This window comes from Bufo bufo, chromosome 5 (genome assembly GCF_905171765.1).
Source record: "Bufo bufo chromosome 5, aBufBuf1.1, whole genome shotgun sequence".
Lineage (NCBI taxonomy): Eukaryota > Metazoa > Chordata > Amphibia > Anura > Bufonidae > Bufo > Bufo bufo.
In genome coordinates this window covers 280099819-280121547 of record NC_053393.1, presented here as the reverse complement: position 1 = coordinate 280121547, position 21729 = coordinate 280099819, and the positions used below count along the sequence as shown (strand labels likewise).

The following is a 21729-nucleotide window of genomic DNA, read 5'->3' as shown; positions in this document are numbered from 1 at the left end:
TTTTTTGCTTTTAAAAAGAAATCATTGTGTAAAACTTACATAAATTAAAAAAAAGTCTACATTTTAGGTATCGCTTCATCGGTGACAACCTGGTTTATAAAAATATCACATGATCTAACCTGTCAGATGAATGTTGTAAATAACAAAAAATAAAAACGGTGTCAAAACAGCTCTCTCTTGTTATCCTGCCTCACAAAAGTGTAATATAGAGCAACCAAAAATCATATGTACCCTAAACTAGTACCAACAATACTGCCACCCTACTCCGTAGTTTCTAAAATGGGGCCACTTTTTTGGAGTTTCTACCTCTAGGGGGTGCATCAGGGGGGCTTCAAAAGGGACATGGTGTCAAAACAAACAGTCCAGCAAAACCTGCCTTCCAAAAACCGTATGGCATTCCTTTCCTGCGCGCTGCCGTGTGCCTGTACAGCGGTTTATGACCACATAAGGGGTGTTTCTGTAAACTACAGAATCAGGGCCATAAATATTGAGTTTGGTTTGGCTGTTAACCCTTGCTTTGTAACTGGAAAAAAATTATTAAAATGGAAAATCTGCCAAAAAAGTGAAATCTTGAAATTGTATCTCTATTTTCCATTAATTCTTGTGGAACAACTAAAGGGTTAACAAAGTTTGGAAAATCAGTTTTGAATACCCTGAGGGGTGTAGTTTATAGAATGGGGTAATTTTTGGGTGGTTTCTATTATGGAAGCCTCGCAAAGTGACTTCAGACCTAAACTGGTCCCTAAAAATCGGGTTTTTGAAAATTTCTGAAAAATTTCAAGATTTGCTTCTAAACTTCTAAGCCTTGTAACATCCCAAAAAAATAAAATATTCCCAAAATGATCCAAACATGAAGTAGACATATGGGGAATGTAAAGTAATAACTATTTTTGGAGGTATTACTATGTATTATTGAAGTAGAGAAATTGAAACTTGGAAATTTGCAATTTTTTTAAAATTTTTGGGTAAATTTGGTATTTTTTTTATGAATAAAAATGATTTTTTTTTTACTTCATTTTACCAGTGTCATGAAGTACAATATGTGACGAAAAAACAATCTCAGAATGGCCTGGATAAGTCAAAGCGTTTTAAAGTTATCAGCACTTAAAGTGACACTGGTCAGATTTGCAAAATATGGCCAAGTCCTTAAGGTGAAATACGGCTGAGTCCTTAAGGGGTTAAAAGACCCTTTTCTAGTTGCTGGAGGCAATGTCAATGGCTGTAAACAAAGAGAAACTTGTAAATAACTCATGAAAGAATAAAGTTACAGTAAAACCAAGCACACCATTGTTTTTCGTATGAAATTACTAATAAGTTTGATGTGTCACATGACCCTCTTCCTATTGAAAAAAAAAGTTGGATTCAAAATGGCGGACTTCAAAATGGCCGCCATGGTCACCACCCATCTTGAAAAGTTTCCCCCCTCACATATACTAATGTGCCACAAACAGGAAGATAATATCACCAACCATTCCCATTTTTTTAAGGTGTATCCATATAAATGGCCCACCCTGTAGATTGTTTAGTTAAAGATAAAATAGTTATGTTCCAAAATAAATTCAATTGATTTTATAATGAAATCTTTGTGAGTCAAAGGCATTTTGGGGTCGAGTTCAAGAAAATGTCTGACTGCTCGTACTCCCGAATCATGCCGGATGTTGCTATATAAGGAGGTTAGATCATGTGTTTTTTATATAGATATGGTTCTTATGGATGCGCCAATATCCAATACTTTTTTTTTTTTTGCAATATTACACAATAAAAGCATTATTGAAAATTGTATTTGTGTTGCTATTTTCTCAGAACCACATTTTTTTGCATTTCTTTTCTGCTGATAGTAATGGGGCAAATTTTTGGGGGATAAGTTGATGTTTTCATTGGTACCATTTTTTGATACATAGTACTTTTTGATTACTCACGATTACAATTTTTGTAAGGCAATGTGACAAAAAAATTACTATTTTGCCATTGTTTTTATTTTTTTTACGGTGTTCATTTAACAGGGTAGATCATGTGATATTTTTGTAGAGCCGGTCGTTATGGACGTGGTGATACCTAATGTCTTTTTTTTTACATGGCTTGATTATGAGAGAGGGTGCTTTTTTCTATTTTTTACTTGAAGCGTAATTTTTTTTTAACCGCTTTTTTCACTTTTTTATGGGACTTCAACATTGATCCCTGTTTCAATTCACTACAATGCATGCTGTATTTTACTGTTTTGACTGTCAGTGATTACACTGACATTTTACCTATGACACTCAGCCTTGGGGCTGGGCCTCATAGTACTCCGTAGCCTTGCCAATAAGTTGAGAGGGATCCCCCTCCCTCTGCGAACCTCCTATATGCCGCGGTCAGCATTGATCGCGGCATTAACGCGGTTAATCCACCGGCATCACTGTTTTCATCATTGCTGGCAGGTACAGCTGTTACTGACAGCTGGGCCCCTGCTAGTGATTGAAGGTGCATGTAGGGAAGGGGGCTTAAAGGGAACCTGTCACCGGGATTTTGGGTATAGAGCTGAGGACATGGGTTGCTAGATGGCCGCTAGCACATCCGTAATATCCAGTCCCTATATCTCTGTGTGCTTTTATTGTGTAAAAAAAAGATTTGATACATATGCAAATTAACATAAGAGTCATATCTTACTTGTGTGACCAGAGAAGAGTCATATTTTCAAGCTCTGACTCATCTCAGGTTAATTTGCATATGTATCAAATCTGTTTTTATACACAATAAAAGCACACAGAGCTAAGCTATGGGGATGTGCTAGCGGCCATCTAGCAACCCATGTCCTCAGCTCTATACCCAAAATCCCGGTGACAGGTTCCCATGAGAATGCTAGTCTTAATGTGGAAAGTACCTACTGTTCAGGACAAGTATTCTCATCCTGAGTCCCCAAGGAGTTAAAGGCTATGAAAAATGAATGCAAAATGGCTATTAAAAACGGCAACTGACTAGAAAATAGGTGCAGAATGGCCATGCAAAACTGACTGTGTGTCTATTTTAGTGGCAATTTTTTCACTGTCATGTTAATTTAGCCTTAGACACCATATGTGCTAATAGCATAATTGCATTACTGGGTCTATATATTGTGACAGTGGTGTGCATTGTAGCCTAGTTTTTCATCTGTAGACATTTAGAGCTGAACTGCTATGAAGATGGACATAGAACATTTTACTTCAGTTATTAAAGGGAACCTGTCACCTTCCAAAACCATCCCAAGCCGTCAGCAGTGCCTGCGTGTAGCCAGCAGTGTGTTTCTGATGATGCCTTTCTTTCTGAAGGCACATGCAGCAAAAGTAATGAAAACGTTGTTTTATCCATGCTTGAAGTCAAGGAGGCAGCATGGTATACTGAACAAACACTGGGGCTTCGTAGTACAACCTCCTACACATGGCTAAGCTATGTCCTCACGGGTTTAGTTTATGTTGGTTCAGATTAAATTGCAGCTTCAGTACAGCATTGAGTGACAGCTGGAAGTCTTAAATGTGACAAGGAATTAATCTCCCCCTTGTCATATACTATATAGCAGGGATCAGCAACCTTCGGCACTCCAGCTGTTGTGAAACTACGACTCCCAGCATGCTCCATTCACTCCTTTGGGTGTTCTGAGTAAAGCTAAGGAGGTGTGCATGCTGGGAGTCGTAGTTTCACGTCAGCTGGAGTGCCGAAGGTTGCTGATCCCTGCTATATAGTATATGATAGCCGCCTTATTTTCTCTGGAGTACTGCTGCTGTTTCCTGTGTTTAAGTTGTATTTATGTAAACCTCATTTCTCCCTGCTATAAGACTATTACAAAAAAAACTTTATTAAAATATATTTTTGCAGTATAATTTAAAAAGTATATTTTGTCATTTACACAGCATAATAGAAATTTTTGCAGTTTTGCTAAATAAAAATTACTGTATTTCATCCTATAAGACGCACTTGCCCAAAAGACGCACCTATGTTTTAGAGGAAGAGAGTAAGAAGATTTTTTTTTTTCAATAGACCTCAGATTAGACACCCCTCATTCAAACCTCAGATCAGACTCCCATTTGAATGGCCCCCAGACCTCAGATCAGATCCGCAATATGAATAAGTGCCCCCATACAGTCATACAGATCCGAACCCCATGCTCAGAGAAAAAAATAAAAATAAAATCTATTTATCTGTCCTGCTCTGGATGCCGCCGCTGCTCCTGACATGAGTGGCTGAGTACAGAGACCCTTCACCCTTAAAGGGATTCTGTCACATTTTTTTAACCTATGGAAATGTGGACATGCACGGCTAGATCGCCGCTAGTATGTCCGCAGTATACCTGTCCCATATCTCTGAGTGTTTTTGAGTGTAAAAAATGATTTTATATATATGTAAATCAGCCTGGTAAGGAGCCCAAGGGCTGCACTAACCGTTCTGGAGCCCAGCCACGCCCCCTGTGAAGGAGCCCAGCACCGCCTGTATCCAGGAATCTTCTCTGCTCACAAAGTCATATTGCCGTAATCTCGCGATGCGCGAGCTCGCGCATGCCCAGGGCCGGCATAGTGTTCCTTCCCTGTGCTGGCTTCAGCCTCAGGAAAGGAACTGCGCATGCGTGAGCTCGCGCACTGCGAGATTATGGCGATCTGACTTTGTGAGCAAGGAGGAGATTCCTGGATACAGGCGGGGCTGAGCTCCACAGGGGGGTGTGGCTGGGCTCCAGAACAGTTAGTGCAGCCCCTTGGGCTCCTTACCAGGCTAATTTACATATATATAAAATAATTTTTTACACTCAATAAAACCCCTCAGAGATATGGGACAGGTATATTGCGGACATGCTAGCGGCGATCTAGCCGTACATGTCCACCTCTCGATAGGGTAAAAAAAGGTGACAGAATCCCTTTAAGATGCATGTACCCCTTTTCGGGGGGAAAAGTGTCTTATAGGGGAAAAAATACAGTATATTTTATATGATAACTTTATTAAGAATTGAATGAAATATTTTATTTCATAGGTGAATTTATTATAACCTAATGACAACATAAAGTGTTGACTAAATTAACCATCTTGTGGGACTTTTACATTTATGTCTTATTTGTTTTATTAATTGGCAGCCACTGTACTTCCTGGCCAAGTGATAACCATTGCAGCTTCAACTATTGCCATGGCAATATCCATCACGGGTTTTGAGGAACACAAGGAAGAGCTGACCACAACACAACTTCCAGGTGACTAAGTGTACCATACTGTAGAGCATGTGATAAAAATCATTGAAAAACATCTTTATTGATAAGTGAAATGTGTGATAAAGTCTAAAATGAATTCAGGGTGGATAAAAATCTATGATTTAAAAAAAAAAAAAAAAAAAAAAAAAAAAAAGATTTTTTTAATTTAAATCTGATTTTTTTTAATTTAAATCAGATTTTTTTTTTATATAAAATGCTTTTTGAGGAAAATATATTACCATCCAAAGGTTATTTCATCATGAAATAAAGATTAGTTTTTTAATTATGTAGAATAAGGCTGTATATGTTTAATTTTTTTGGTAAATAAATTCCATTAATCCATTCACAATGGGAGGGAAGAATTGCAAATGAGCTCTTAACAAGCTTTGCCTCTGCCACCAGATGTAAGGCAGCTATCCTATAAGTCAATATGCAGCTCTTAAAATAAGCCTTGAGACATGACTTTGATATTAAATAAGCCAGCACCTCATCTGCAGACAGCTGTTTCGGGGTGATTGCCCCTCATCAGTGCAGAGCAGAGAGTACTGGCTTAACTGGGAGGTCTGTGTCCGAAACAGCTGTCTGCAGATGAGGTGCTGGCTTATTTAATATCCAAGTCATGTCTCAAGGCTTATTTTAAGAGCTGAATATTGACTTATAGGATAGCTGCCTTACATCTGGTGGCATTAGAGGCAAAGCTTGTTAAGAGCTCATTTGCATTTCTTCCCTCCCAGAATTCCAGAGGAGCATGTATGGCCTAAAAGTCTCCTCACACTGATAAAGGTGCTCTCTCCCTAAGAAGAGTTAGTTTCCCCCTTTGTCCATTTACAATGTCATGCTCTTAACAGAGTTTTTTGTAAGATTATTGGGCAGTTTTTCTGCCTACAAGATATTATCACAGATGCTTGGTTTACTTTTGCAGTTCTCAAAACTGAATTTGACTCAGCAGAGATCACATGCCTCTTCTTCACAGCAAAAATGTTATAACATGAACACAGTTGAAAAAAGACCTTAATCCTAACTTCTACAAATCTATGAATACAGAATCAACCTAATCAAACTAATATGAAAAGTTGTTATTCTAAAATCATCTACTTGCATATTATAAGTTATACCAGCAAGAATTAGTCTTTATGTAGAAAACTATGATTTAAATCAAGCCTTACTGACTAGTGATTTAAATCGTGATTTAAATCAGTTTGATTTAAATCAAATCCACCCTGGAAATGATTAAATAATATTACATACAAAACTATTTTAATTTAACACCTTTAAGACATTTTTACCATCTCATACCAAGAGCCATAACTTGTTTTACTTCTATAGTGAATGTATATTGGAAAAGCACACCGTGGATTGCTGCGGTGTGACCAGAAAAAGGTTCTTCAACCCTGTCAGAATACCAGATAAATTCAGTGCACAATCAAATTGTTCTCAATGTTCGTCTAGTTTAACTCTTCAAACAGTGTTTATATATGATTTTCTATTGTCTCAGCAGTAAAGAAACATAAATAAATCATAGTTTCAGATGTTGTTTCTCAGATGGATATTGCCGTTTTGGTAATATCCCATCTGTATGAAGGAAAGGAAGAGAGGTCAAGAGAAATGGACTAGATTAGAGTAAGAGGGAAAGGAAAAATAAAGATGAATAAAAGCAAAATGCCAAAGAATCAAGTGGCCAACGTTGGTCTACATTAGGTAATGTATACAGACCAAAAAACATGCAGAGCAGCGATAGCAGGTGTGATGATGAAGAATTGTCATGTGTATGTAACTTTGTATGTATGGGTAATGGGGTGTGTGTATGTATGTAGACAAATGGTGAGTATAGGAAGGAAAAGGGGGAGGGGAGGTATGTGTATGGGTAGTGAGGAGTATTGTATGTGTATGATATATATGTGTGTGTATATGCATATGATAGTATATGGCATACGGATGTAGCAGGGTTAACACATATGCTTTATGAAACATGTTATCTAAACTAAATGCTTTAAAGTATAACTGTCGTATATATATATTTTTTTGGAGTATTGGATTGTGGTGATTAATATCTCCTTGGTGGCCCTATTTCAACTTTTCACTGTGTATTCAATTACCCCTTAATTCCACATTTTTGTTCCCTGTACTGCCTACTTTTACCTGTGCTTAACCACTTCAGCCCCCCAGCTTAACCACCTCAGCCCCCAGTGCTTAAACACCCTGAAAGACCAGGCCACTTTTTACACTTCTGACCTACACTACTTTCACCGTTTATTGCTCGGTCATGCAACTTACCACCCAAATGAATTTTACCTCCTTTTCTTCTCACTAATAGAGCTTTCATTTGGTGGTATTTCATTGCTGCTGACATTTTTACTTTTTTTGTTATTAATCGAAATTTAACGATTTTTTTGCAAAAAAATGACATTTTTCACTTTCAGTAGTAAAATTTTGCAAAAAAAAACGACATCCATATAGAAATTTTGCTCTAAATTTATAGTTCTACATGTCTTTGATAAAAAAAAAATGTTTGGGTAAAAAAAAAATGGTTTGGGTAAAAGTTATAGCGTTTACAAACTATGGTACAAAAATGTGAATTTCCGCTTTTTGAAGCAGCTCTGACTTTCTGAGCACCTGTCATGTTTCCTGAGGTTCTACAATGCCCAGACAGTACAAACACCCCACAAATGACCCCATTTCTGAAAGTACACACCCTAAGGTATTCGCTGATGGGCATAGTGAGTTCATAGAACTTTTTATTTTTTGTCACAAGTTAGCGGAAAATTATGATTTTTTTTTTTTTTTTTTTTTTCTTACAAAGTCTCATATTCCACTAACTTGTGACAAAAAATAAAAAGTTTTATGAACTCACTATGCCCATCAGCGAATACCTTGGGGTCTCTTCTTTCCAAAATGGGGTCACTTGTGGGGTAGTTATACTGCCCTGGCATTCTAGGGGCCCAAATGTGTGGTAAGGAGTTTGAAATCAAATTCTGTAAAAAATGACCTGTGAAATCCGAAAGGTGCTCTTTGGAATATGGGCCCCTTTGCCCACCTAGGCTGCAAAAAAGTGTCACACATCTGGTATCTCCGTACTCAGGAGAAGGTGGGGAATGTGTTTTGGGGTGTCATTTTATATATACCCATGCTGGGTGAGAGAAATATCTTGGCAAAAGACAACTTTTCCCATTTTTTTATACAAAGTTGTCATTTGACCAAGATATTTATCTCACCCAGCATGGGTATATGTAAAAAGACACCCCAAAACACATTCCTCAACTTCTCCTGAGTACGGGGATACCAGATGTGTGACACTTTTTTGCAGCCTAGGTGGGCAAAGGGGCCCATATTCCAAAGAGCACCTTTCGGATTTCACTCCTCATTTTTTCCTGAATTTGATTTCAAACTCCTTACCACACATTTGGGCCCCTAGAATACCAGGGCAGTATAACTACCCCACAAGTGACCCCATTTTGGAAAGAAGACACCCCAAGGTATTCCGTGAGGGGCATGGCGAGTTCCTAGAATTTTTTATTTTTTGTCACAAGTTAGTGGAAAATGATGATTTTTTTTTAAATTTTTTTTTTCATACAAAGTCTCATATTCCACAAACTTGTGACAAAAAATAAAAACTTCCATGAACTCACTATGCCCATCAGCGAATACCTTGGGGTCTCTTCTTTCCAAAATGGGGTCACTTGTGGGGTAGTTATACTGCCCTGGCATTCTAGGGGCCCAAATGTGTGGTAAGTAGGTAAATGACCTGTGAAATCCGAAAGGTGCTCTTTGGAATGTGGGCCCCTTTGCCCACCTAGGCTGCAAAAAAGTGTCACACATCTGGTATCTCTGTATTCAGGAGAAGTTGAGGAATGTGTTTTGGGGTGTCTTTTTACATATACCCATGCTGGGTGAGATAAATATCTTGGTCAAATGCCAACTTTGTATAAAAAAATGGGAAAAGTTGTCTTTTGCCAAGATATTTCTCTCACCCAGCATGGGTATATGTAAAATGACACCCCAAAACACATTCCCCAACTTCTCCCGATTACGGAGATACCAGATGTGTGACACTTTTTTGCAGCCTAGGTGGGCAAAGGGGCCCATATTCAAAAGAGCACCTTTCGGATTTCACAGGTCATTTTTTACAGAATTTGATTTCAAACTCCTTACCACACATTTGGGCCCCTAGAATGCCAGGGCAGTATAACTACCCCACAAGTGACCCCATTTTGGAAAGAAGAGACCCCAAGGTATTCGCTGATGGGCATAGTGAGTTCATGGAACTTTTTATTTTTTGTCACAAGTTAGTGGAATATGAGACTTTGTATGAAAAAAAAAATAAAAAAAAAAATAAGCATTTTCCACTAACTTGTGACAAAAAATAAAAAATTCTAGGAACTCGCCATGCCCCTCACGGAATACCTTGGGGTGTCTTCTTTCCAAAATGGGGTCACTTGTGGGGTAGTTATACTGCCCTGGCATTTTCCAGGGGCCCTAATGTGTGGTAAGTAGGTAAATGACCTGTGAAATCCTAAAGGTGCTCTTTGGAATATGGGCCCCTTTGCCCACCTAGGCTGCAAAAAAGTGTCACACATGTGGTATCGCCGTATTCAGGAGAAGTTGGGGAATGTGTTTTGGGGTGTCATTTTACATATACCCATGCTGGGTGAGAGAAATATCTTGGCAAAAGACAACTTTTCCCATTTTTTTATACAAAGTTGGCATTTGACCAAGATATTTCTCTCACCCAGCATGGGTATATGTAAAATGACACCCCAAAACACATTCCCCAACTTCTCCTGAGTACGGCGATACCAGATGTGTGACACTTTTTTGCAGCCTAGATGCGCAAAGGTGCCCAAATTCCTTTTAGGAGGGCATTTTTAGACATTTGGATACCAGACTTCTTCTCACGCTTTGGGGCCCCTAGAATGCCAGAGCAGTATAAATACCCCACATGTGACCCCATTTTGGAAAGAAGACACCCCAAGGTATTCAATGAGGGGCATGGCGAGTTCATAGAATTTTTTTTTTTTTGGCACAAGTTAGCGGAAATTGATATTTTTAATTTTTTTCTCACAAAGTCTCCCGTTCCGCTAACTTGGGACAAAAAATTCAATCTTTCATGGACTCAATATGCCCCTCACGGAATACCTGGGGGTGTCTTCTTTCCGAAATGGGGTCACATGTGGGGTATTTATACTGCCCTGGCATTCTAGGGGCCCTAAAGCGTGAGAAGAAGTCTGGAATATAAATGTCTAAAAAATTTTACGCATTTGGATTCCGTGAGGGGTATGGTGAGTTCATGTGAGATTTTATTTTTTGACACAAGTTAGTGGAATATGAGACTTTGTAAGAAAAAAAAAAAAAAATTCTGCTAACTTGGGCCAAAAAAATATCTGAATGGAGCCTTACAGGGGGGTGATCAATGACAGGGGGGTGATCAATGACAGGGGGGTGATCAATGACAGGGGGGTTGATCAATGACAGGGGGGTGATCAATGACAGGGGGGTGATCAGGGAGTCTATATGGGGTGATAACCACAGTCATTGATCACGCCCCTGTAAGGCTTCATTCAGACGTCCGGATGCGTTTTGCGGATCCGATCCATCTATCAGTGCATCCGTAAAAATCATGCGGACATCTGAATGGAGCTTTACAGGGGGGTAATCAATGACAGGGGGGTGATCAGGGAGTCTATATGGGGTGATCACCACAGTCATTGATCATGCCCCTGTAAGGCTTCATTCAGACGTCCGGATGCGTTTTGCGGATCGGATCCATCTATCAGTGCATCCGTAAAAATCATGCGGACATCTGAATGGAGCTTTACAGGGGGGTGATCAATGACAGGGGGGTGATCAGGGAGTCTATATGGGGTGATCACCACAGTCATTGATCATGCCCCTGTAAGGCTTCATTCAGACGTCCGGATGCGTTTTGCGGATCGGATCCATCTATCAGTGCATCCGTAAAAATCATGCGGACATCTGAATGGAGCTTTACAGGGGGGTGATCAGGGAGTCTATATGGGGTGATCACCACAGTCATTGATCATGCCCCTGTAAGGCTTCATTCAGACGTCCGGATGCGTTTTGAGGATCGGATCCATCTATCAGTGCATCCGTAAAAATCATGCGGACATCTGAATGGAGCTTTACAGGGGGGTGATCAGGGAGTCTATATGGGGTGATCACCACAGTCATTGATCATGCCCCTGTAAGGCTTCATTCAGACGTCCGGATGCGTTTTGCGGATCGGATCCATCTATCAGTGCATCCGTAAAAATCATGCGGACATCTGAATGGAGCTTTACAGGGGGGTGATCAGGGAGTCTATATGGGGTGATCACCACAGTCATTGATCATGCCCCTGTAAGGCTTCATTCAGACGTCCGGATGCGTTTTGAGGATCGGATCCATCTATCAGTGCATCCGTAAAAATCATGCGGACGTCTGAATGGAGCTTTACAGGGGGTTGATCAATGACAGGGGTGTAATCAATGACAGGGGGGGTGATCAGGGAGTCTATATGGGGTGATAACCACAGTCATTGATCACGCCCCTGTAAGGCTTCATTCAGACGTCCGGATGCGTTTTGCGGATCTGATCCATCTATCAGTGGATCCGTAAAAATCATGCGGACATCTGAATGGAGCTTTACAGGGGGGTAATCAATGACAGGGGGGTGATCAATGACAGGGGGGTGATCAGGGAGTCTATATGGGGTGATCAGGGGTGATCAGGGGCTAATAAGGGGTTAATAAGTGACGGGGGGGGGGGGTGTAGTGTAGTGTAGTGGTGCTTGGTGGGACTTTACTGAGCTACCTGTGTCCTCTGGTGGTCGATCCAAACAAATGGGACCACCAGAGGACCAGGTAGCAGGTATATTAGACGCTGTTATCAAAACAGCGTCTAATATACCTGTTAGGGGTTAAAAAAAACACATCTCCAGCCTGCCAGCGAACGATCGCCGCTGGCAGGCTGGAGATCAACTCTCTTACCTTCCGTTCCTGTGAGCGCGCGCGCCTGTGTGCGCGCGTTCACAGGAAATCTCGCCCATCGCGAGATGACGCATATATGCGTGACTCTGCGCAGGGCTGCCACCTCCGGAACGCGATCCTGCGTTAGGCGGTCCGGAGGTGGTTAAACCCCCTTAATGACCAGACCACTTTTTACAATTCTGCACTACACTACTTTCACGGTTTATTGCTCGGTCATACAACTTACCACCCAAATGAATTTTACCTCCTTTTCTTCTCACTAATAGAGCTTTCATTTGGTGGTATTACATTGCTGCTGACATTTAAACTTTTTTTGATATTAATCGAAATTGACCAAAGTTTTTGCAAAAAAATGACATTTTTCACTTTCTGTTGTAAAATTTTTCAAATATAACTACATTTCTATATAAATTTTTCTCTAAATGTATTGTTCTACATGTCTTTGATTAAAAAAAAATGCAATAAGTGTATATGTATTGGTTTGGGTAAAAGTTATAGCGTTTACAAACTATGGTGCAAAAATGTGAATTTACGCACTTTGACTTTCTGAGCACCTGTCATGTTTCCTGAGGTTCTACAATGCCCAGACAGTGGAAACACCCCACAAATGACCCCATTTCGGAAAGTAGACACCCTAAGGTATTCGCTGATGGGCATAGTGAGTTCATGGAAGTTTTTATTTTTTGTCACAAGTTAGCGGAAAATGATTTATTTTTATTTCAAAGTCTCATATTCCACTAACTTGTGACAAAAAATTTAATTTTACATGAACTCACCATACCCCTCACCATACCCCTCACGAAATACCTTGGGGTGTCTTCTTTCCAAAATGGGGTCACTTGTCGGGTATTTATACTGCCCTGGCATTTTAGGGGACCTAAAGCGTGAGAAGTAGTTTGGAATCCAAATGCGTAAAAAATACCCTGTGAAATTGTAAAGATTCTCATTGGAATTTGGGCCCCTTTGCGCACCTAGGCTGCAAAAAAGTGTCACACATGTGGTATCGCCGTACTCAGGAGAAGTAGGGCAATGTGTTTTGGGGTGTATTTTTACATATACCCATACTGTGTGAGATAAATATCTCTGTAAAAGACAACTTTTCCCATTTTTTTTATACAAAGTTGTCATTTTACAGAGATATTTCTCTCACCCAGCATGGGTATATGTAAAAATACACCCCAAAACACATTGCCCTACTTCTCCTGAGTACGGCGATACCACATGTGTGACACTTTTTGCAGCCTAGGTGCGCAAAGGGGCCCAAATTCCAATGAGTATCTTTTAGGAGGGCATTTGGATTCCAGACTTCTTCTCACGCTTTAGGGCCCTTAAAATGCTAGGGCAGTATAAATACCCCACTGTGACCCCATTTTGGAAAGAAGACACCCCAAGGTATTCCGTGAGGGGCATGGCGAGTTCACAGAAGTTTTTTTTTTTTGGCACAGATTAGCGAAAAAAAATAATTATTTTTATTTTTACTCAGTCTCCCTTTCCGCTAACTTGTGACAAAAAATTTAATTTTACATGAACTCGCCATGCCCCTCAGTGAATACCTTGGGGTGTCTTCTTTCCAAAATGGGGCCACATGTGGGGTATTTATACTGCCCTGGCATTTTAGGGGCTCTAAAGCGTGAGAAGTCTGGAATATAAATGTCTAAAAATTTTTACTCATTTGGATTCCGTGAGGGGTATGGTGAGTTCATGTGAGATTTTATTTTTTTGTCACAAGTTAGTGGAATATGAGACTTTGTATGAAAAAAGAAAAAAAAACAACAAAAAAATCAATTTCCGCTCAAAAAAAAATCTTCTATGAACTCGCCATGCCCCTCAGAAGTGATGTTTTTATAGCGCCGCAGCGATTTTACGGTGTTTTTGCAGTGATCAGAAAAAAAATACAATTCTGTCACTTCGGTGGGGCGGACTGAACGCAAGTGTGCGCACAAGATCAGGCCTGATCGGGCGAACACTGCGTTTTTTGTAGATCCTATAGAACATGTCCTATTCTTGTCCGCAATTGCGGACAAGAAACTGCATTTTCTATATAGTTCTGGCAATGTGCGGATCCGCAAAATGCGGAAAGCACATTGCCGGTGTCCGTGTTTTGCGGATCCGTGGATCCGCAAAACACATATGGACGTCTGCATGGAGCCTTACAGGGGGGTGATCAATGACAGGGGGGCGATCATGGAGTCCATATGGGGTGTTCACCCCCCTGTCATTGATCCACCCCCCTGTAAGGCTCCATTCAGACGTCCGTATGGGTTTTGCGGATCCGCGGTTCCGCAAAATACATACGGACGTCTGAATGGAGCCTTACAGGGGGATGATCAATGACAGGGGGGTGATCAGGGAGTCTATATGAGGTGATCAGGGGTTAATAAGGGGTTAATAAGTGACAGGGGGGCGGGTGTAGTGTAGTGTGGTGATTGGTGCTACTTTACAGAGCTGCCTGTGTCCTCTGGTGGTCGATCCAAGCAAAAGGGACCACCAGAGGACCAGGTAGCAGGTATATCAGACGCTGTTAACAAAACAGCGTCTGATATACCTTTCAGGGGTTAAAAAAATCGCATCTACAGCCTACCAGCGAATGATCGCCGCTGGCAGGCTGTAGATCAGCCCGTTTACCTTCCGATCCTGTGAACGCGTGCTCCTGTGTGCGCGCGTTCACAGGAAATCTAGCGTCTCGCGAGATGACGCGCCGATGCGTCTACAAGGAACAAAACTACCGCCCGCAGGACGCATCCCTGCATTAGGCGGTCATGAGGCGGTTAAAATAGGGTTGCTAGGCATGGTCCGTCTATTTGTTGAAGGACGGAGGACGCAGAAGCAGGTCAGATTACTGACAGCCAGGGACTGTAAGTAAATGATTAAAGCCAGGTCCTCCCCATCAGCTGATAACAGTGCCTGGGCTGTGTGCACTTCTTTCTGCCCCTGCGCTTGGTAGACGCTCCCTCATTCAGCAGAGCTGGAGAAGTAGAGTGGAAGCAGCGCACACCAGGGAAGGGAGATCTGCCGTCTGCTCAGTGTATAAATGAAAGCAACATGTGGTAAGAGGACCCCTTTGTGCTGCAGGAGATTAACCCTTTAGGGGGGAGGGCTCTGGTTACTGACACTTTTGGGGGGCTATTGTTACTGGCTAGTGAGGGCAGGCGGGATTAGCCTCAGGTGAGGGCAGTGGCGGCCATCTTAACTGAATAGTGAGATTGCAGTTTTATGCAGACTGGTTGCTAAGGGCTGAATCTTATTAAATATGGGGTAAGTCAGTCTAATAGTAACTGATTCTGGAATATCATGTTATTAGTAACTACATATACACTGCTCAAAAAAATAAAGGGAACACAAAAATAACACATCCTAGATCTGAATTAATTAAATATTCTTCTGAAATACTTTGTTCTTTACATAGTTGAATGTGCTGACAACAAAATCACACAAAAATTTAAAAATGGAAATCAAATTTTTCAACCCATGGAGGTCTGGATTTGGAGTCACACTCAAAATTAAAGTGGAAAAACACACTACAGGCTGATCCAACTTTGATGTAATGTCCTTAAAACAAGTCAAAATGAGGCTCAGTAGTGTGTGTGGCCTCCACGTGCCTGTATGACCTCCCTACAACGCCTGTGCATGCTCCTGATGAGGTGGCGGACGGTCTCCTGAGGGATCTCCTCCCAGACCTGGACTAAAGCATCTGCGAACTCCTGGACAGTCTGTGGTGCAACGTGACGTTGGTGGATAGAGCGAGACATGATGTCCCAGATGTGCTCAATTGGATTCAGGTCTGGGGATTGGGCGGGCCAGTCCATAGCATCAATGCTTTCGCCTTGCAGGAACTGCTGACACACTCCAGCCACATGAGGTCTAGCATTGTCTTGCATTAGGAGGAACCCAGGGCCAACCGCACCAGCATATGGTCTCACAAGGGGTCTGAGGATCTCATCTCGGTACCTAATGGCAGTCAGGCTACCTCTGGCGAGCACATAGAGGGCTGTGCGGCCCTCCAAAGAAATGCCACCCCACACCATTACTGACCCAATGACAAACCGGTCATGCTGGAGGATGTTGCAGGCAGCAGAACGTTCTCCACGGCGTCTCAAGACTCTGTCACGTCTGTCACATGTGCTCAGTGTTAACCTGCTTTCATCTGTGAAGAGCACAGGGCGCCAGTGGCGAATTTGCCAATCTTGGTGTTCTCTGGCAAATGACAAACGTCCTGCACGGTGTTAAGCTGTAAGCACAACCCCCATCTGTGGACGTCGGGCCCTCATATCACCCTCATGGAGTCTGTTTCTGACCGTTTGAGCAGACACATGCACATTTGTTGCCTGCTGGAGGTCATTTTGCAGGGCTCTGGCAGTGCTCCTCCTGTTCCTCCTTGCACAAAGATGGAGGTAGCGGTCCTGCTGCTGGGTTGTTGCCCTCCTACGGCCTCCTCCACGTCTCCTGATGTACTGGCCTGTCTCCTGGTAGCGCCTCCATGCTCTGGACACTACGCTGACAGACACAGCAAACCTTCTTGCCACAGCTCGCATTGATGTGCCATCCTGGATAAGCTGCACTACCTGAGCCACTTGTGTGGGTTGTAGACTCCGTCTCATGCTACCACTAGAGTGAAAGCACCGCCAGCATTCAAAAGTGACCAAAACATCAGCCAGGAAGCATAGGAACTGAGAAGTGATCTGTGGTCACCACCTGCAGAACCACTCCTTTATTTGGGGTGTCTTGCTAATTGCCTATAATTTCCACCTGTTGTCTATCCCATTTGCACAACAGCATGTGAAATTGATTGTCACTCAGTGTTGCTTCCTAAGTGGACAGTTTGATTTCACAGAAGTGTGATTGACTTGGAGTTACATTGTGTTGTTTAAGTGTTCCCTTTAGTTTTTTGAGCAGTGTATGAAAATTGAAATTGGGGTCTAAGTGTGACAGTTATGCTTTAAAGGGAGTCTTTTACGCAGATTCACCCTATTAACCTAATAACAGTGTTATGTCCACGGCATCCCCCCTATTAAAACGGTGCTTACCGTTTGTTCCTTGCTAGCATCGTTGTGGAGAAAAACACTTTTAATCTGCATGCAAATGAGTCTGTGAAGGTGCCCAGAGGTGGCGTTACAACGGCTGGTGCCCAGGCCCCTGGGTCATTTTCATACGAAGGCACTCCCCCTCCTCCGTGTCTGCCCGCCCTTAGTCTCTGTTCTAACCTCCCTCCTCCCGTCCTTAATCCCGCGCAGGGGGATGCGGTGGACATAACACTGTTATTAGGTTAATAGGGTGAATCTGCGTGAAAGACTCCCTTTAAGCAATTGCTTTTCAATGGCTTTTGTTTCACGATAACGCGATGAGTTAAGAAATTTGAGTTAAGAGTGTGTGCGTTACCCCTGCTACATCTGTATATAAAATGTGTATACAAAAGGTAGATTATGGAGGGGCGTATATATCGGATATACTGTAGTCTTTGGTATATACCTGGTATGGTATATGGTGTGGAATACAAATTATGAATATTCGATTAACTACTATCAATGTTAGGACTAATAAGGGAATAAATGAGCAGAACAAAGAGTGGTGACCTGTAAGGGAAGTGAAAAAGGAACAAATCAGGATGTCCAAAGGTTTAAACGAAAATGTAATAATAAATGTAGGATGTGACGAAGCAGATGCCTATGGAGAGGAAGTAGAGTACTGGCCTTGAAAATTACATGGAGGGCACTTAACTATGTACAATATGTATTGTGGTATGCTGCTGAGATGATGGGCCGGCCCGTTTAAATAGCGACTCGCGCCATGTAGTGCGCAATGGTGGTGTCCCTGCATGCTCACGTCGCATGTAACATCATCGCGTTCCCCGCGATAGCGTCACATTCAACGCCAGCATGCACTTTATTGTGGAGATGTACCATATGGTGCTGGCAATGGGAGATGAAGATCTATGTGAAGCGTTGCCCTCAAGTGGTAGACCATGGGAATAGTATGTGATATAAGATAATAGATAGATGGGGAAATAATATGAAAAATAGGGAAAAAATGATGAAAACAAATAAGAAAAATGGACAAAAAGTGGGGAGAAAAAGAGGGCACCTGTAAAGATAGGTTTAATTAAATGGATAGGTATATATGTTGTAAAAAGTGGATGTTTGGAAAATTGAGGACAAAATAGAATTGAAGAAATGGGAAACATTTAAAATAATGAAGAAGATGGGGTAAAAAAATAAAAAAATAAATGAAGCATGAAAAAGTAATGGAGAAGGTTATTTGAGAGAATGGGAAAAAAGTAATAAAATAATAAATAAATAAAATAAAAAAATATTGAAATTACCAATGTAATAAGGAAGTATAAAAGTAAAAAAAGAGGTGGTAATACTGTAAGGTAAATCAAAATGGAAAACACAAAGCAAATTGGATAGTGGTAATGGGGACAACTATAAATATACATGTCTACATCAATATATCTCTAAGTATATCTATGGATAAAGTCATTTATGTAGAAGAAGGATTGGTATGGAATACACTAAAAAGTAGCGGCAAATGTGAATTCAAAAGGTGGTCTCAGAAGAGTCACAGTCTCTCTTTGAAGAGATAAAAACCCTTACAAAAACCGAAGTACAAAAGCAATCCCACCTCCTATATTGGATTCTGACCAGGAAGAGGAACTAGTGATGGATAATGAGTCTTTTCCAGGGTCTGGTGAGGATGCTGATTCTTGAGTTGAAAAGGGTATTAGAAAACCTTTATTTCCACCAGAGCGCACAGAACAGCTACTTAAGGCGATCATAGCTACTTTAGACATTGAGGAAGTCTGAGAACCTAGATTGGCTGAATATTCCCTATTTGCAGAACTCAGGGTGTCAAAATGCTGTGTGTTTCTAATACATTAAGCTATTCAAGATTCCATTAAAAAGGAATGGAAAAAGTCATACTATATGTTCCTTGGGCTATAAAGCGTAAGTAACCCTTTGAGGAAACTGAGACTTCAACATGGGATAGATCCCCAAAATTAGATGTCTCTCTAGCCAAGGTATTATGCAAAAAAACCTCCTTCCCATATGAGCATATGGGACTGATAAAAGACCTGATGGATTGCAAAGCAGATGGTTTTCTTATAAAATTCATGGGAAGCAGCAACAGCATCCTTTAAAACACAGTATTCCAGCAACTTACACCTCCAGGACTATGCTTGGCTGGTTAGATTAGTTAGAATCCCAGCTAAATGGTAACATTCCTAGTGAGGAAGTTTTAACTTCATTAACTACTGTCAAAAAGGCAACAGAGTTTATTACAGATGCCACTACAGATGCGGACAGGCTAGCATCCAGAGCTTCAGCTTCAGCCAACTAGGCACAAAGGGCCTAGATTTTTCTAGGACATACTCCATGACAGCACCAAATTAACCTCTAAGGTACAGGAAGCACAGAGAGGTTAAAAAGCCCCTCCCTCCCTCTATCACCAGTGTTCTTCCTGTCCCTTACAGGTCAGCAGCAACAGAGAGGTTCCCTGTTGGGGAATGAAGATGGATCTATGGAATAGCCCTGGGGAGCATCAGGGGTTTAGCCTCTCCTTCCTCCTTTGAGTTGGGGCTCAGCTAGCACCCATCGTGGTTGAGGTCCACTGGCCTTACCAGTTCCCTGTGTCGGCTCCAGGTCTGGTGCAGAAGCTGTTTCCCTAAGGTTGGGCTCTGCATTGTTCCTCCTCCTGGCGGCAGCGCTCCAGTGCTCTGGGTAGCGCCATGACGGGCCATGTGGCGGCAGCATCTTTCTGATCTGGGGCCGCAGTTTTTGATATCACTAACCTCACATGGAGTACTGTGTACAGTTCTGGGCTTCTGTAAACAAGGCAGACATAGCAGAGCTGGAGAGGGTCCAGAGGAGGGCAACTAAAGTAATAACTGGAATGGGGCAACTACAGTACCCTGAAAGATAATCAAAATTAGGGTTATTCACTTTAGAAAAAAGACAACTGAGGGGAGATCTAATTACTAAGTATAAATATATCAGGAGTCAGTACAGAGATCTCTCCCATCATCTATTTATCCCCAGGACTGTGATTGACGAGGGGAAATCCTCTGCGTCTGGAGGAAAGAAGGTTTGTACACAAACATAGAAGAGGATTCTTTACGGTAAGAGCAGTGAGACTATGGAACTCTCTGCCTGAGGAGGTGGTGATGGTGAGTACAATAAAGGAATTCAAGAGGGGCCTGGATGTATTTCTGGAACATAATAATATTACAGGCTATAGCTACTAGAGAGGGGTCGTTTATCCAGGGAGTTATTCTGATTGCCTGATTGGAGTCGGGAAGGAATTTTTTATTCCCCTAAAGTGGGGAAAATTGGCTTCTACCTCACAGTTTTTATTTTTTTTGCCTTCCTCTGGATCAACTTGCAGGATGACAGGCCGAACTGGATGGACAAATGTCCTTTTTCGGCCTTATGTACTATGTTACTATGTTACTGCTGGGCGTCACCACAGCAGCAGGCCGCAAGCACCTCATCGGGCCGCATAGTCTATGATCACTTCCAGGCACGAGAGGCCCGTGTCTGACGCCACTTCAGCCCTTAGAAGGCAGCAGCCATGTTTTTTTCATTTTAACAAACTAAGGAGCAGCAGATACCAGTGCTGAGTCCCCCTAGGAGGGGGGGTATACTCGCATTACTACAGCAGGGTCGACTCTCCAGGTGGATTAAGTCCCCCATTAAGGAGAAGGAGGAGTTGCAAGATACAGCTGAGAGGTAGGACCTATTTAAAGGGACTCTGTCACCACTTTCTAACCCCCCCTTTTAAAAGTATTGTTATCTCCATGGCGCCCCTGTGATTACAAAGGTGTTGTTAGAAGATAAATTCGCCGTCTCCTTTTGATAAAAAGAGCTTTTATCTAACCTGTCAATCTTCTTGATAAGGTGCCCAGGGCGTTTCTGTTGGTCTCAAGCTGCCGCCCGCCGCCGTTGGTGCCCAGCTCCTCCCCTGATGCTTTCAGCGCCGCCTGAATGTAATGAAATACGCCTCCGGCTCTCGCTCAGTGCCCCCTCCTCCTTTTCAAAGATCCCGCGCGTGCGCACAGGCCTGTGCCTGATGCGCCCGTGCGGACATTTACAATCAGCCTCATTGAGCGAAGTGCGCATGCGCGCACTTCGCTCAACCTCCTCATCAGACGAGCACTGCAGCCAGCCACAGCCTGGCTGGCTGCAGTGCTCGTCTGATGAGGAGGTTGAGCGAAGTGCGCGCATGCGCACTTCGCTCAATGAGGCTGATTGTAAATGTCCGCACGGGCGCATCAGGCACAGGCCTGTGCGCACGCGCGGGATCTTTGAAAAGGAGAAGGGGGCACTGAGCGAGAGCCGGAGGCGTATTTCATTACATTCAGGCGACGCTGAAAGCATCAGGGGAGGAGCTGGGCACCAACGGCGGCGGCGGGCGGCAGCTTGAGACCAACAGAAACGCCCTGGGCACCTTATCAAGAAGATTGACAGGTTAGATAAAAGCTCTTTTTATCAAAAGGAGACGGCGAATTTATCTTCTAACAACACCTTTGTAATCACAGGGGCGCCATGGAGATAACAATACTTTTAAAA

The 21729-nt window shown here is 42.2% G+C and overlaps 1 protein-coding gene across 6 annotated transcripts in view; it reads left to right on the top strand.

Annotated features, from left to right (window-relative positions):
• The window catches only part of TMEM245 (transmembrane protein 245), a 946795-nt gene that overhangs the window by 192301 nt on the left and 732765 nt on the right, over positions 1–21729 (top strand). For 5 of the 6 annotated variants that reach the window (XR_005778944.1, XM_040431819.1, XM_040431818.1 and 2 more), the window contains exon 4: positions 5073–5186. The exons of the other annotated variant lie outside the window; for it this stretch is intronic. Coding sequence is in view for 4 of the 5 variants with exons in the window: in XM_040431819.1 (XP_040287753.1) it covers positions 5073–5186 (114 nt within the window). In the remaining variant the exon portion in view is untranslated. The remainder of the gene's footprint in view (positions 1–5072; positions 5187–21729) is intronic. 6 annotated transcript variants of the gene reach the window in all.